General features: G+C 50.7%; 1 protein-coding gene across 1 annotated transcript in view; it reads right to left on the minus strand.

Moving 5' to 3' along the window:
* The window catches only part of LOC119971581 (mucin-6-like), a 246,839-nt gene that overhangs the window by 205,576 nt on the left and 24,890 nt on the right, over nucleotides 1-16,373 (minus strand). The window contains exon 6 of the mRNA XM_038807348.1: nucleotides 8,396-8,468. Coding sequence (XP_038663276.1) covers nucleotides 8,396-8,468 — 73 coding nt within the window. The remainder of the gene's footprint in view (nucleotides 1-8,395; nucleotides 8,469-16,373) is intronic.

Consider the following 16,373-nt stretch of genomic DNA (forward strand, 5'->3'; position numbering starts at 1 on the left):
CCTGGACTTTTTGGGGGCATATGGGCGAATTCATCCATTGCCCTGGAAAATCTGAAACCTACACAGAAACATGCAAAATTCTGAAGGGGTTCACAGGCTAGACACAATGAGGTTTTTTTCTCCTGGCTGCTCAGTTTCCTGCTTCAAAATCACAGCTATAAGATCGCTCCACCCACAAAAGTGTCTTACAGTTTGCCTTGAAACTATAATTCTTTGACCTAATATGCATTATTTTCTTCTTCACTAACAGCCTGTATTTTCAAGACTCCCACAATGTCAGAATGGAGACAAAGTGGCTTAAAAAATGGCAGGCAGCGCTAGATTCTATTTCTGGAGCTGGGAATTTTAGTCCCCCCACCCACTACTTTCATCGAGTCATGCAAGCTTTTGCAAGAGACATGGTGCACAGCTCCACAGGGGATTTGTGAACCATTGGAGAAGTCTAGTCTGGAGACAGGAACCAACAAATTAAGTAGGCCTTCAATATTCACTGTGAAGAGCCCTCTTAGAATCATAGAATTTACAGTGCAGAAGGAGGCCATTCGGCCCATCGAGTCTGCACCGGCTCTTTGAAAGAGCACCCTATCCAAGTTGACACTGCCACCCTATCCCCATAACCCAGTAACCCCACCCAACACAAAAGGCAATTTTGGACACTAAGTGCAATTTAGCATGGTCAATCCACCTAACCTGCAAATCTTTGGACTGTGGGAAGAAACCGGAGCACCTGGAGGAAACCCACGCACACACGGGGAGAACGTGCAGACTCCGCACAGAGAGTGACCCAAGCCGGGAATCGAACCTGGGTTCCTGGAGCTGTGATGCAATTGTGCTAACCACCATGCTACCGTGCTGCCCAATAGCTTGTCATAAAGCTTTTAATCAAATACAAACATTGAAACTCCCAGTGAGGAAATCTTCAATCCACTTCACACTCCTTAAGCTTGTACAAATAAGCAGACACGCATTGAAAAACGACTTCAAAGAACGATCAGGTGTTATAACACACCGGGCTGATAAGCAGTCAGTTTCAGCCCCACTTCTCCCGGAATCACAACACAAGTGAATTAACCAATAATTTGCATTAAAATTCCCGAAGTCTTTGGCCCTTAGCTGTCAAATAATTATAGTCACCAGGGGCGGGATTCTCCCCTACCCGGCGTGACGGGGGGGTCCCGGCGTAGGGGAGTGGCGCCAACCACTCCGGGGTCGGGCCTCCCCAAAGGTAGGGAATTCTCCGCACCTTTGGGGGCTAGTCCTGCGCCAGAGCGGTTGGCACCAGAAGACTGGCGCAAAAAACCGACGCCAGCGGCCTCTCAGGCCCGCCGCCCGTCAGCTGGGCTGGCCGAAAGGCTTTCGCCGGTCGGCGCATGCGCCGGCGGTGACGTCAGCGGCCAACAACCGCTGACGTCACCAACGGCGCATGCGCGATGTGGGTTTCTCTTCCGCTTCCGCCATGGCGGAGGCCGTGGCGGCGGAGGAGGAGAAAGAGAGCACCCAGGGCACTGGCCCGGAGTCTGAGCGGGGGGACCCAATCATGGGCCTGGCCACCATGGGGGCACCCCCCGGGGTCCGATCGCCCCGCGCCCCCCCCCCTCAGGACCACGGGGGCCCGGCCGCGGCGCCGATCCCGCCGCCACCAGAGGTGGTTCAAACCTCGGCGGCGGGAGAGGCCTCCCAGCAGCGGGACTTCGGCCCATCCGGGCCGGAGAATCGCCGCAGGGGCCTCGCCCATCGGAGTGGCGTGATTCCCGCCCCCGCCAATTACCGGGTGGCGGAGAATCTCTGCCACGGCGGGGGCGGGAGTTTCGGCAGCCCCAGGCGATTCTCCGACCCTGCTGGGGGTCGGAGAATTTCGCCCCAGGTTTGTAAGTTGAAATGCAATTACTCTTTATTTATAACAGAAAAATTATGAAATATGCAGTACATACAATGGGATAACAACACGCCAATCGACTACACCCTTAACTGTCCCACCCTCTACCCAAACACTAAACAGACAAACGCCAGGGCTGGTGAAATTAATACAGGTGAGGTCAATCATAAGAGTCTTTGCTTCCAATGGTGGTTCCTTAGCATTCTTTCCTTACAGCACATTTGCTGGTTCAAGTCTTTGGTTTGCAGCCTGTAAAGATCTTTGCTGTTATTTAGAAATGTATTACTCACAGCTATTTCTGAAGAGGCCCCTTTGCTTCACATCAAACTCTGCTTTCATGGAACATAGAACATTACAGCACAGTACAGGCCCTTCGGCCCATGATGCTGTGCCAAACCATTTATCCTAATCTAAGATCAACCTACCCTACACCCCTTCAATTTACTGCTATCCATGTGCCTGTCCAAGAGTTGTTTAAATGTCCCAAATGACTCTGACTCCACCACCTCTGCCGGCAATGCATTCCACACATCCACCACTCTCTGTGTAAAGAACCCACCTCTGACATCTCACCTGCACCTTCCTCTAATCACCTTAAAATTATGTCCCCTCGTGCCAGCCATTTCCGCCCTGGGGAAAAGTCTCTGGCTATCCACTCTATCCATGACTCTCACCACCTTGTACACCTCTATCAAGTCACCTGTCTTCCTTCTCATTTCCAGTGAGAAAAGCCCGAGCTCCCTCAATCTTTCTTCAAAAGACATGCCCTCCAGTGCAGGCAGCATCCTGGTAAATCTCCTCTGCACCCTCTCCAAAGCATCCACATCCTTCCTATAATGAGCCGACCAGAACTGGACACAATATTCCAAGTGTGGTCTAACCAGGGTTTTATAAAGCTGCAGCAAAACCAGGTGGCTCTTAAGCTCAATTTCCCTGTTAATCAAAACCAACACACCATACTCCTTCTTAACAACCCTATCAACCTGGGTGGCAACTTTGACGGATCTATGTATGTGGACCCCAAGATCCCTCTGTTCCTCCACACTTCCAAGAATCTTGCCTTTAACCTCGGTCTTTTCTGGAGAGAGGGTTGGTTGGTTTATATCAGTTTTTTTCTGGTTGGGTTTGGACATTGCTGGTACAGCCTGTAATGGTTCTCCTGTACACAGATTGATCTAGGCTCTCTGCCAGTTCAGAAACACAGCCTTTCTGGAGAGGGGAAAGGACAGCAGTCCTTCCCTGAGCAGCCAGGAGTCAAACTGAAACCAAACTCAACCCTTGAAGCTCTGAGACATTTCAGTGGGATCAGGTCCAATCATCGCGTGTTACTAGGCAGAGCACAGCCTTTTGGGCCAATTCATCCACCTCCACCCAATCAGTCAAATCAGCAAAAATAAGAAAGGGGAAATAAGGAAATAAACAGGAACTAACAGGAAGGACCCTTACACAGGTCACCAGGCAACCGTATCAAAATAAGTAGGTTGAACAAATGGCCAGGCATCTGTTTTTCACGAGGAATGATTGGCTGAAATCCAAAAATCTCCAGTGGACACAGCCAAGCATTGGTTTAATCAGTTATAATGTTGAGTGCTAGCTTTGTTTGATTGATAGCTTTATTACCAGGGGCTGGTTTAGCTCACTGAGCTAAATCGCTGGCTTTTAAAGCAGACCAAGCAGGCCAACAGCATGGTTCAATTCCCGTACCAGCCTCCCAGGACAGGTGCCGGAATGTGGTGACTAGGGGCTTTTCACAGTAACTTCATTGTAGCCTACTCGTGACAATAAGCAATTTTCATTTCATTTTAATTTCACTTGGTGTTTCTTTGAATAATTACTTTCAATACCTCTGTGTTTAATTTAACAGGATTAAGGGGTGTGACGTAGATTAAGTTTGCTCAATGGGACATTTAATGCCTGTGTTTGATGTAACATTATGTAAAGAGCAGCAATATTTGAAAAGGACTATTGATTAGCTTTTTTCACCAGCATTTCAAAGATTTGCCAGGCTGGTTCTATTTTTTCATTCATTCAAGGGATGGACCAGCATTTATTGCCCATCCCTAATTGCCCTTGAACATACTGGCTTGCAGAAGAGTCAACCACTTTTCTGTGGGTCTGGAGTCACATGTAGGCCAGAACAGGTAAGGTTGGCAGATTTCTTTCCTTGCACAATAGTCGTGAGTCAGATGTATTCCTACAACAATCGACAATGGTTTTGTGGTCATCATCAGACTTTTTATTCCAGCTTTTATTGGATTCAATTTGCCATGGTGAGATTTGAATCTAGGTCCCCTGAGTATTACCCTGGGTTTTTTTGTTGGATTAAAGGTAAAGTCACAATAGTCCCGGATGACCACAGGCTGCTTTCCCCTTTGAGGGGGAGAGCTGACAGGTGGCGATTTAGAATAAAGAACAAAGAACAAAGAAAAGTACAGCACAGGAACAGGCCCTTCGGCCCTCCAAGCCTGTGCCGACCATGCTGCCCATCTAAACTAAAATCTTCTACACTTCCTGGGTCCGTATCCCTCTATTCCCATCCTATTCATGTATTTGTCAAGATGCCCCTTAAACGTCACTATCGTCCCTGCTTCCACCACCTCCTCCGGCAGCGGGTTCCAGGCACCCACTACCCTCTGTGTAAAAAACTTGCCTCGTACATCTCCTCTAAACCTTACCTCTCGCACCTTAAACCTATGCCCCCTATTAATTGACCTCTCTACCCTGGGAAAAAGCCTCTGACTATCCACTCTGTCTGTGCACCCCATAATTTTGTAGACCTCTATGAGGTCGCCCCTCAACCTCCATCGTTCCAGTGAGAACAAACCGAGTTTATTCACCCGCTCCTCAAAGCTAATGCCCTCCATACCAGGCAACATCCTGGTAAATCTCTTCTGCATCATCTCTAAAGCCTCCACATCCTTCTGGTAGTGTGGCAACCAGAATTGAACACTATACTCCAAGTGTGGCCTAACTAAGGTTCTATACAGCTGCAATATGACTTGCCAATTCTTATACTCAATGCTCCGGCCAATGAAGGCAAGCATGCCGTATGCCTTCTTGACTACCTTCTCCACCTGTGGTTGCCCCTTTCAGTGACCTGTGGACCTGTACACGTAGATCTCTCTGACTTTCAATACTCTTGAGGGTTCCACCATTAACTGTATATACCCTGCCTGCATTAGACCTTCCAAAATGCATTACCTCACATTTGTCCAGATTAAACTCCATCTGCTATCTCTCCACCCAAGTCTTCAAACGGTTTAAATCCTGCCGTATCCTCTGATAGTCCCCGTCGATATCCGCAATTCCACCAACCTTTGTGTCGTCTGCAAACTTACTAATCAGACCAGTTACATTTTTCTCCAAATCATTTATATAGACTACGAACAGCAAAGGTCCCAGCACTGATCCCTGCAGAACACCACTAGTCACAGCTCTCCAATTAGAAAAGCACCCTTCCATTGCTACTCTCTGCCTTCTATGACCTAGCCAGTTCTGTATCCACCTTGCCAGCTCACCCCTGATCCCGTGTGACTTCACCTTTTGTACCAGTCTACCATGCGGGACCTTGTCAAAGGCCTTACTGAAGTCCACATAGACAACATCCACTGCCCTACCTGCATCAATCACCTTTGTGACCTCTTCGAAAAACTCTATCAAGTTAGTGAGGCCCCTTCACAAAACCATGCTGCCTCTCGCTAATACTTCCAAATGGGAGTAGATCCTGTCTCGAAGAATTCTCTCCAGTAATTTCCTTACCACTGACGTAAGGCTCACCGGCCTGTAGTTCCCTGGATTATCCTTGTTACCCTTCTTAAACAAAAGAACAACATTGGCTATTCTCCAGTCCTCTGGGACATCACCTGAAGACAGTGAGGATCCAAAGATTTCTGTCAAGGCCTCAGCAATTTCCTCTCTAGCCTCCTTCAGTATTCTGGGGTAGATCCCATCAGGCCCTGGGGCCTTATCTACCTTCATATTTTTCAAGACGTCCAACACCTCGTCTTTGTGGATCTCAATGTGACCCAGGCTATCTACACACCCTTCTCCAGACTCAACATCCACCAATTCCTTCTCTTTGGTGAATACTGATGCAAAGTATTCATTTAGTACCTCGCCCATTTCCTCTGGCTCCACACATTGATTCCCTTGCCTATCCTTCAGTGGGCCAACCCTTTCCCTGGCTACCCTCTTGCTTTTTATGTACATGTAGAAAGCCTTGGGATTTTCCTTAACCCTATTTGCCAATGACTTTTCGTGACCCCTCTTAGCCCTCCTGACTCCTTGCTTAAGTTCCTTCCTACTTTCCTTATATTCCACACAGGCTTCGTCTGTTCCCAGCATTCTAGCCCTGACAAATGCCTCCTTTTTCTTTTTGACGAGGCCTACAATATCTCTCGTTATCCAAGGTTCCTGAAATTTGCCGTATTTATCCTTCTTCCTCACAGGAACATGCCAGTCCTGAATTCCTTTCAACTGAGATTTGAAAGCATCCCACATGTCAGATGTTGATTTACCCTCAAGCATCCGCCCCCAATCTAGGTTCTTCAGTTCCCGCCTAATATTTTTATAATTAGCCTTCCCCCAATTTAGCACATACACCCTAGGACCACTCTTATCCTTGTCCACCAGCACTTTAAAACGTACTGAATTGTGGATTTAACCTGAGGATCACCAAGGCGGGCCTTCTTGAATAACCTTACTAGTCCAGAATCGTAGAATTTACAGTGCAGAAGGAGGTCATTCAGCCCATCGAGTTTGCACCGGCCATTGGAATGGGCACCCTACCCAAGTTCACATCTCCACCCCATCCCCATAACCCAATGACCCCACCCAACCTTTTTGGACACTAAGGGTAATTTAGCATTGCCAATCCACCTAACCTGCACATCTTTGGACTGTGGAAGGAAACCGGAGCACCCAAAGAAACCCACGCACACACGGGAAGAATGTGCAGACACCACACAGACAGCGACCCAAATCGGGAATCAAACCCGGGTCCCTGGAGCTGTGAAGCAACCGTGCTAACCGCTGTGCTACCGTGTTTCCCATATCACTGGGCCACCACCTCCCCAGTGAGCATGGAGTGTAGTGTGGACATGAGCACATAATGGAGCCATGTCACTAGGCCACCACCTCCCCAGTGAGCATGGAGTGGAGTGTGGACATGTGCACATAATGGAACCATGGGAGTAATGGAGTAGGCGGGGTACATGGAGGGGTTTGGGGATAATTAATGGGGCATGGACTAGAGGAGAAAACAACCGTGATTATAATTGGGTCAATGACTCCAATGAAGGAGGTGAGCCTTTAACCTGCCAATCTTGCCACCCACTCATTTCTGTTGTTACCCTAGGCCCATTTCCAGCCCAGATCCATCTCCCTGACACAAGACTAAGGTTGGTGGGCTGAACCAGGACAGAGATGGAATTGCGGGGTCAGGAAAATTTCCAACTCTCCATATATCCTTGACCAAATTTTTCCTTTACCTTCTCACTACTCCACTTGGTCACTTGTGAGTGGATTTGATTTTGATTTGATTTTGATTTGATTTGATTTATTGTCTCATGTACCGAAGTACAGTGAAAAGTATTTTTCTGCGACCAAGGAACGTACACAGTACGTACATAATAGACACAAGAATAATCAACAGGGGACATTGACAAATGGTACATCGACAAAACAGTGATTGGTTACAGTGTGGAACCAAGGGCGGGATTTTCCGACCCCCCCCCCCCCCCCCCCCCGGCCGGGTCGGAGAATTGCCGGGGGGCGGCGGCATTAATCCGGCCCCGCCAGCTGACGAATTCTCCGGCGCCGGAGATTTGGCGGTGGTGGGAATTGTGCCGCGCCGGTCGGTGGCCGCTGGCAGCGCCCTGCACCCCCCCCCCCCCCCCCCCCCCCCCCGGCAGCGATTCTCCAGCCCACGATGGGCCAAGTGGTCACCCGTTTGTTTGCTGGTCCCACCGGCGTAAATTAGAGTAGGTCCTTACCGGCGGGATCTGGCGGCGCGGGCGGCCTCCGGGGTCCTCGGTGGAGCGGGTGGATCTGGCCCCAGGAGTTGCCCCCACGGTGGCCTGGCCCACGATCGGGGCCCACCGATCCGCGGGCAGGCCTGTGTCGTGGGAGCACTCTATTCCTCCGCGTCAGCTGGTTTGGTCCCCCACCATGGCCGATGCGGAGATGATCCCCCCAGCGCATGCGCTGGGATGATGACAGCACAGCTGGCGCTCCCATGCATGCGCCAACTTGCGCCGCCCTTCGGCGCCGTTTGGCGTGGCATCAAGCCCTTCCGCGCCGGCCAGCACGGCGCAAACCACTCCGCCGCCGGCCTAGCCGCTGAAGGTGCGGAATTTGGGGCGGCCCGACACCAGAGTGGTTCATGCCACTCCTCGGCGCCGGGACCCCCCGCCCCGCCGGGTAGGGGTGTATCCCGCCCAGGTTCCAAACAAAGCAAAGAAAGCAAAGGCGTATGAGGAAGCTATGCAATGTTAATTGCACTAAATCAGAAGTATTTACCTTTCAGGAACGGTAAACTTTGGATCTGATTATTCACGTACACCATGCCCAGTTTCAGGAAGGTAATTTTTATCTGTAAAACAATACTACTGTTGAACAAAGTCATAGCTACAAGGAGAACTATAAGCAGGCTTAAGCCTCCCATTTACAAAAGAAATAGCACCGCCTATACTCCTATTGACAGAGCCTCAAGCCCTCTCTGCACTCCAGAGTGCAGTGAAGGAATGACAATGTTCCTAGTTTGCCGCTGGAAGGGAACTTGCAGGTGGCTGTATTCCCATGGTCGAGATTCTCCATTGTCCGCGTCTCTCCCTTGGCGTTCTTATGGCAAGCAGGGAGGAGGAATCGAGCATCATGTGTCTGATGCACTATGGCATTCTAGATGGTCATGGTTGTGGCCTGGAAAGTGTAGTCAAAGGAATCTTGGTGAGTTGCTGCAGTGCATGTTGCATATGAGATACACTGCTGCTACTGTGCATCAGTAACGGAGGGAGTGAATATTTAAGGTAATGGATGGGAGGGATGGGTGCTGATCAGGTGGGCTGCTTTGACCTGGAAAGTATTGAGCTTCTTGAGTGTTCTTGTCACTACATGCATCTAGGAAGTGGAGAATATTCCATCGCACTCCTGACTTGTGTTTTGTAGAAGGTGGACAGGCTTTGGGGAGTCAGGAGGTGAGGGTTACTACACTCCGCTGAATTTCAAACCTCTGACCTGCTCTTATAAGTTTATAAGAGACTTCCGGTGGCAGCCACGGAGTGAGTGGTCGCACATTTGGTTGCTCCTGCTCAAGATAGATATTTTCATCCTTTCCCCGTCTAAGAGGTGGAATTTTGGATGGAAAGAGGTGTAGGAGTCCCACGAGAAAGTGTAACTCCTCTGGTGTGGCTGGTGTATGGATCCACAAACTAGAAGAAGGGAACTGCTGGAGTAGGCGAATCGTGATGCGGCACAGGTCAAGGTGGCGAAGGGCAAAGGGCCTATCCAGTGGTCAACAGAGCAGCTGGTGGACTTCAGCCAGCAGAGAAGGGAAACCCTGGAGAACCTAGACAAGGTGGTAGAGTGCTCAAAGCAGGGATTGACCAAGTGGAGCAGAGGCTGGAGTCCCAGGGCCAGGCAATCCAGAAAGTGGAGGAGGCGGTGGGGGAGCACGAGGACCATAAGAACATAAGAACATAAGAACTAGGAGCAGGAGTAGGCCATCTGGCCCCTCGAGCCTGCTCCACCATTCAATGAGATCATGGCTAATCTTTTTTGGACTCAGCTCCACTTTCCAGCCCGAACACCATAACCCTTAATCGCTTTATTCTTCAAAAAACTATCTATCTTTACCTTAAAAACATTTAATGAAGGAGCCTCAACTGCTTCACTGGGCAAGGAATTCCATAGGTTCACAACCCTTTGGGTGAAGAAGTTCCTCCTAAACTCAGTCTAAATCTACTTCCCCTTATTTTGAGGCTATGCCCCCTAGTTCTGCTTTCACCTGCCAGTGGAAACAACCTGCCCGCATCTATCCTATATATTCCCTTCATAATTTTATATGTTTTTATAAGATCCCCCCTCATCGTTCTAAATTCCAATGAGTACAGTCCCAGTCTACTCAACCTCTCCTCGTAATCCAACCCCTTCAGCTCTGGGACAGCTTGTCTTGTTGGTTGATGAGATGGGGGTGATGCGGGAGACCCAAAAGTGGCTGCAGGGCAGCACGGTAAAACAGTGGTTAGCATAGTTGCTTCACAGCTCCAGGGTCCCAGATTCGATTTCCAGATTGGGTCACCCTCTGTGTGGAGTCTGCACATTCTCCGTGTGTCTGTGTCTGTGTGTGCTTCCTCCAGGTGCTCTGGTTTCATCCCACAGTCCAAAGATGTGCCCGTTAGGTGGATTGGCCATGCTAAATTGCCCTTAGTGTCCAAAAAGGTTAGATGGGGTCACTGGGTTACCCGGATGGGTGTAGGCGTGGGCTTAAGTGGGGGTCTCTTTCCAAGGGCCGGTGCAGACTCGATGGGTCAAATTTCCTCCTTCTGCACTGTAAATTCTATGATTATATGGTTCTATGAAGGAGAAGGTGGAGGATCTGGAGATCAATTCCAGCAGGCAGAACACGTGAGGATTCATGATTCCTGAAGGCATTGAAGGAGGCGGGGCTGGCACGTATGTGGCCAAGATATTGGAAAAGCTGATGGAGAGGGGGTCTTTGATTGGCCTCTGGAGGTCCAACGAGCACACAGGGCGTGGATGAAGGGGCCACAGGCGGGCGACCCGCCGAAGGTGATGCATTGCTTCTTGGACAAAGAGAAGATTCTTTGGTGGGCGAGGCAGACGAGGAAATGCATCTAGGAGGAGAGCAAGCTGCGGGTGGACCAAGATCTGAACACAGAACTGGAGATCCCGGTTAAAGCAAGCCAAGGTTTTCCTCTTCAAGAAGGGGTGAAGTTTGGAGTGCTGTACATGGGTGACTTTCCAGAATCGAGAATACTATTTTGGTACGCCAGCGGAGGTGATGGGGTTTTTGAAACAATGGACTGGCAGAAGAGGGAGGGCACTGAACTTTTGAGGAGCTGTGTGGGGGTGTTTCCTTTTGGTGGTTGTTGGAGAGCTTTTTCTCCTTTGAAATGTTTTGTTGGTCTTGGCGGTGGAGTGCTTGGGGAGCATCAAGGTTGAGCGCATCTTTTTCTGTTTATTTGTTTCTCTGTTTCCTAAGGGCATGCATGCATCAGGGGATAGGAGGTTGGGAGGCCTTGGGCGGTGGCTGCCATGCTAGCTGGGCAGGCAAGTTAACGGGAGCACAGTGGGAGGTGGCCAGGTGATTGGTGTAGGGCAGGGGGGGGGGGGGGGAGGGGTGCTGACAAGAGTGCGGTGGCATAGCTGGAAAGGGAGTGATTATGGTGGATATCCGAGGGTGGTCCTGGAGGATCGCGTGACACAGGGCCTGGGGCTGGTGCAAAAAGGGATATGGTTAGTCGGTAGGGGAGGCAGCAGCTAGTCACGTGAATTTGTGAGGGAGCAGAATGGGCCTGTTAAACGGTCACATGTCATCACGCACCTGAGCAGGATGAAGGTGGATGTGGCTTTTCTCTAAGAGACGCATTTAAAGATTGGGGATCAGACAAGGCTGAGGAAAGGATGGGTAGGACAGGTGTTTCATTTGGGACTGGACATGAAGACGGGGGTGATGGTGCTGGTGAACAAGTGGGTGGTTTTCGAGGTGGGGAACATAGTGGCAGATTCGGGGGGAGAGGTTTGTGATGGTTAGTAGGAAGTTGAGAGGATTGCCGGTGGAGCTAGTAAATGTTTATGTTCCAAACTGGAACAATGTGGAGTTTATGAGGCGGCTGCTTGGGAAGATTCCTGACTGGACTCGCACTGGTTGATCACGGGGGAGGATTTTAACACGGTCATTGAGCCAAGTTTGTACAGGTCGAGCATGAGGTTGGTGAAGGTGTCAGCAGTGGCGAACAGCTGAAGGGGTTTATGGCGCCTAAGGTGGGTGGGGGAGGTGGCGCGTGGATCCGTGGAGGTTTGTGAGGGCGAAGGAATTTTCGGATTTTTGCAGATGAAGTTTGGATTGGTGTCCACGGGGAAGGCGATAGGGCAGTTGCGGAGGGCCAGGGGGACAACATAGGAAACAGGAGGCAGCGAGGGAGATTAGCAGAGTGAAGGACAGGATGGGAAGGCTTGTGCTGGACCTGGTGGTGGTGAATGGGGTATTTAAAAAAAAAATGTTTTGAAGGCATTTATATAAACAGTAAATGCATTAAAAATCGCAAGACCAAAAGGAACATCATCATAAATAACTAGCTAAGTAACACACAAACCTCCCTGTCCTCCCCCTCCTCCCACCCTGTCTTCCCCATTAGACCCCCTTTATCCACACTCCAACACTCCGAAACTCCAAACATCGCCACCTCTGGACTCGGGACCACCTGCAACCTCAACACCTCAGACATTACGTCTGCGAACCCCTGTCAGAACCCCTTCAGTTTCGGATATGTCCAGAACATGTGAACATGGATAGCGGGCTTCCCCGCGCACCGCCCACATCTGTCCTCTACCCCCTCAAAAAACCTACTCATCCTCGTCACTATCAAGTGCGTCCTGTGAACTACCTTAAACTGGATAAGGCACTTATCCTTGCACTCAACGAGCACAAATTTATCCTCCTCAGAGCCTCCTCCCACATCCCAGCTTCCGTAACCTCCCTCACCGCAAGTTTCTCCTCCCATTTCCGTTTGACTTCTCCTGTCAGGACCCTCCCAGTCCGTTAGCTCCCTATAAATCTCAGACACCTTACCCTCACATACTCCCTCCCATGACAGCACCTTATCCTGCAAACTCAAGGGCAACAATCCGGGAAAGGATGGCACCTGCGTCCTCACAAAGTTGCGAACCTATAAGTATCTAAACCCATTCCTGCTGGGCAGCTCATATTACTCCTGCAGGTCCTCTAAACTTGCAAAGCTGCCCCCTACAAACAGGTCCCCAAACATTCAATCCCTGCCTGCTGCCACCCCTCGCATCCAGCTCCCCCCGATGTAAACCTGTGATTGTCACAGATCGGAGCCCACACCGAGGCACCGTCCCATGTTAGAGATATACAACAGGTTGTCTGCATTCAGCGAAACCCTGTGCTCAACCCCTTCCCACACAATCCCTCTCCAACTCCTGGACACTCTAAGCGCCATTGCCAGTAGCTCTATTCCAAGGCAAACAGAAATAGGGAGGGTGGGCACCCCTCCTTGTCCCACGATGTAACTCGGTTGAGGACTTTGGATTTGTACTCATTGGAGTTTAGAAGGATGAGGGGGGATCTTTTGAAACTTACAGGATACTGCAAGGCCTGCATAGAGTGGACGTGGTGAGGATGTTTCTACTTGTAGGAAAAACTAGAGCCAGAGGACACAATCTCAGACTAAAGGGACGATCCTTTAAAACTGATCTGAGGAGGTATTTCTTCAGCCAGACGGAGCTGAATCTGTGGAACTCTGCTGCAGAAGGCTGTGGAGGCCAAATCACTGTCTTTAAGACAGAAATAGATAGTTTCTTGATTAATAAAGGGATCAGGGGTTATGGAGAGAAGGCAGGAGAATGGCAATGAGAAAAAAAATCAGCCATGATTGAATGGCGGAGCAGACTCGATGGGCCAAGGGGCCTAATTCTGCTCCTATGTCTTATGGTAACCCAAAGTACCCTGATTTCACCCGATTCATCTGCACGCCCGCTACCAGTGCCTTGTACAACAGCCAGACTCAGTCCATAAACCCCTGCCAGAACCCAAACCGTCCTAACACAGATCTGTATCTATACTCCCACTCCACCCGATCTCTACAACATTGCCACTGCCACATCCACAACCATTCCCTCCGGGGGCATCATTATCCCATTCAATAACCTCCGAACATTCACCGACAATTGCCAGCCTTTTACAAACCTCGTCTGGTCTTCCCCTATCACCCTGGTACACGGTCCTCGCCACGCAAGGTCAAGATATTCGCCAGCAACTTTGTGTCCACATTTAATGTCGAAATCGGCTGGTGGGGCCCACATTGCTCTGGATCTTTATCTTTCTTCAGTAATAGGGATATGGACACCTGCGATAATGTAGGGGGAGCTCCCCCTTTTCCTTCGCCTCATTATATGCCCACATCGGCAGAGGCCCCACGTTCCCACCAAACCTCTTATAAAATTTAACAGGGAACCCATCCGAGTCAGGGGTCTTCCCTGCCTGCATTGCCCCCATACTCTCCATCACCTCCACCAGTCCAATGGGGGCCCCCAAATCCTCCACCAGTTCCTCCTCCACCTCGGGGAATTCCAACCCATCCATGAACTGCCGCATTCCCTCTCCCCAACGGTGTGCTCTGATTCATAAAGCCTCCTGTAAAATTCCACAAATGCCCCATTCACCCCCACCAGATCCAGTACCCCCACCGGATCTTCCCATCCCATCTTTCACCCTTCCAATCTCCCTCACTGCCTCCTGCTTCCTAAGTTGGTGGGCCAGCATCCCACTAGACTTCTCCCCGTACTCATACACTGCCTCTCTGGCCATCCGCAGCTGCCCTACTACCATCCCCGTGGACAGCAGCCCAAACTCCCTCTGGAGCTTCTGCCTCAACACCCGTGCCTTTGGGGCCTCCGAGTACCTCCTGTCCATCTGCAAAATCTCTTCCACCAGCCGTGCCATCACTGCTCATTCCTCTTTGTCCCTATGCGCCCGGATCGAATTGAACTCCCCCCAACCATTGCCTTGAGCGCCTCCCATATTGTGGCGGCCAAGAATTCCCCAGTATCATTCAGTTCCACATATGCCCAGATGGCAGCCCTCACTCTCTCATACACCTCCTCATCTGCCAGTAACCTACATCTAACCTCCACTGTGGGTGCTGTGCACCCTCCCCCTTGGTCCACTCACAAATCTACCCAGTGGGGTGCGTAGTTAGAAACCACAACTGCTGAGTACCCCGAGTCGATAAACCCTGCCAGCAGCGTCTTGTCCACCACAAAAAAAATCAAACCGGGAATACACACAGTGCACATGGGAAAAGAACGAGAACACCTTCATCCTCGACCTCCCACACCTCTACGGGTCCACCCCCCCATGTGCTCCATGAACCCCTTCAGCCCCTTTGCCACCACCATCACCAGCCCCGACCTCAGGCTCGACCAATCCAGACCTGGTTCAATTACCTTGTTAAAGTTTCCCCCCCGCCCAAGATCAACCGATGCGAGTACAGGTCCGGAATCTTCCCCAACCCCACCTCATGAACTCCACATCGTCCCTGTTTGGGGCATAAACATTAACCAAAACCATGGGCATCTCCTCCAGCTACCTACTTACTATTATGAACCGCCAACCACCCACCTCCCCGCACCTGTGTCTGCCACGATGTTCCCCATCTCAAACGACACCCACTTGTTTACCAGCACCACTACCTCCCTCGCCTTCATGTCCAATCCCAAGTGAAAGACCTGCCCTACTCATCCTTTCCTTAATCCTATCTGCTCCCTGATCTTCAGATGTGTTTCTTGCAGAAAGGCCACGTTCGTGTTCAAGCTCCTCAAGTGTGAGAACACACTCGACAGTTTGACTGGCTCACTCAGCCCTCTCACATGTGACCAGCCTGGTCGGGGGGTGGGGGGCACCCCGCCCCTCCATCCCCTGCCGACCTTATTCTTTTTTGGGCCAGCTGCCAGCCTACATCATGCAACTCCCCCCCCCCACCCAACAAGGCACCCTCAGATGTCCACTGTCATCACTCCTTTACTTGCTGCGTCTCAGCAACCACACCTTTGTCCGCAGCACCCCCTCCCCCAAACAAAACAACAACCTCATCCCCTTCTTTAAGCTAGCCACCAGGCCACCCTCCCCCCCTACTGCGCTCCCATTAGGTTGCCTGCCCAGCTAGCCTGGCACCCCCGCCCAAGGCCACTGAGTCTCCTATCCCTCCCCCTCACTCACATACCTACATGGAACAAACAGCAGAGTAACAGAAAAAGGTGTACTCACCGTCGATGCTCCCCATGCATCCTGCTACCAAACCCAACAAAACATCTCACAGGAGAAAGGGTCTCCAACAACCATAAAACAAAGCAACAGAAAAAGCTAACATCTCCTCGCACCTCCTCCAAAGTTCAGTGCCCTCCTCCTGCCAGTTGACTGTCTCTTAAAAATTACATCGCCTCCTCTAGCGTTCCGAAATAGTGTTCCTCTATTAAAAGTTACCCAGAGGCAGGCTGGGAACAACATCCCAAACTTCACCCCTTTCTTAAAGAGCCATCGTTCACCCGATTTAACCCGGCCCTCCTCTTTGGCAGGTCCCACCTGGGTCCTAGTAGGCTCGAAGCCCGTTCCCTTCCCGGGTGCACCTCATCATTTGCCTCGCCCATTTCAATATCGTTCCTTATTCAGGTACCGGTGGAGACGCACCACCATCGTGCTTGGTGGCTCGTTTGCCTGCAGCTTCCTCATCAGCGCTCT

The sequence above is a fragment of the Scyliorhinus canicula genome, chromosome 9 (genome assembly GCF_902713615.1).
Source record: "Scyliorhinus canicula chromosome 9, sScyCan1.1, whole genome shotgun sequence".
Classification (NCBI taxonomy): domain Eukaryota; kingdom Metazoa; phylum Chordata; class Chondrichthyes; order Carcharhiniformes; family Scyliorhinidae; genus Scyliorhinus; species Scyliorhinus canicula.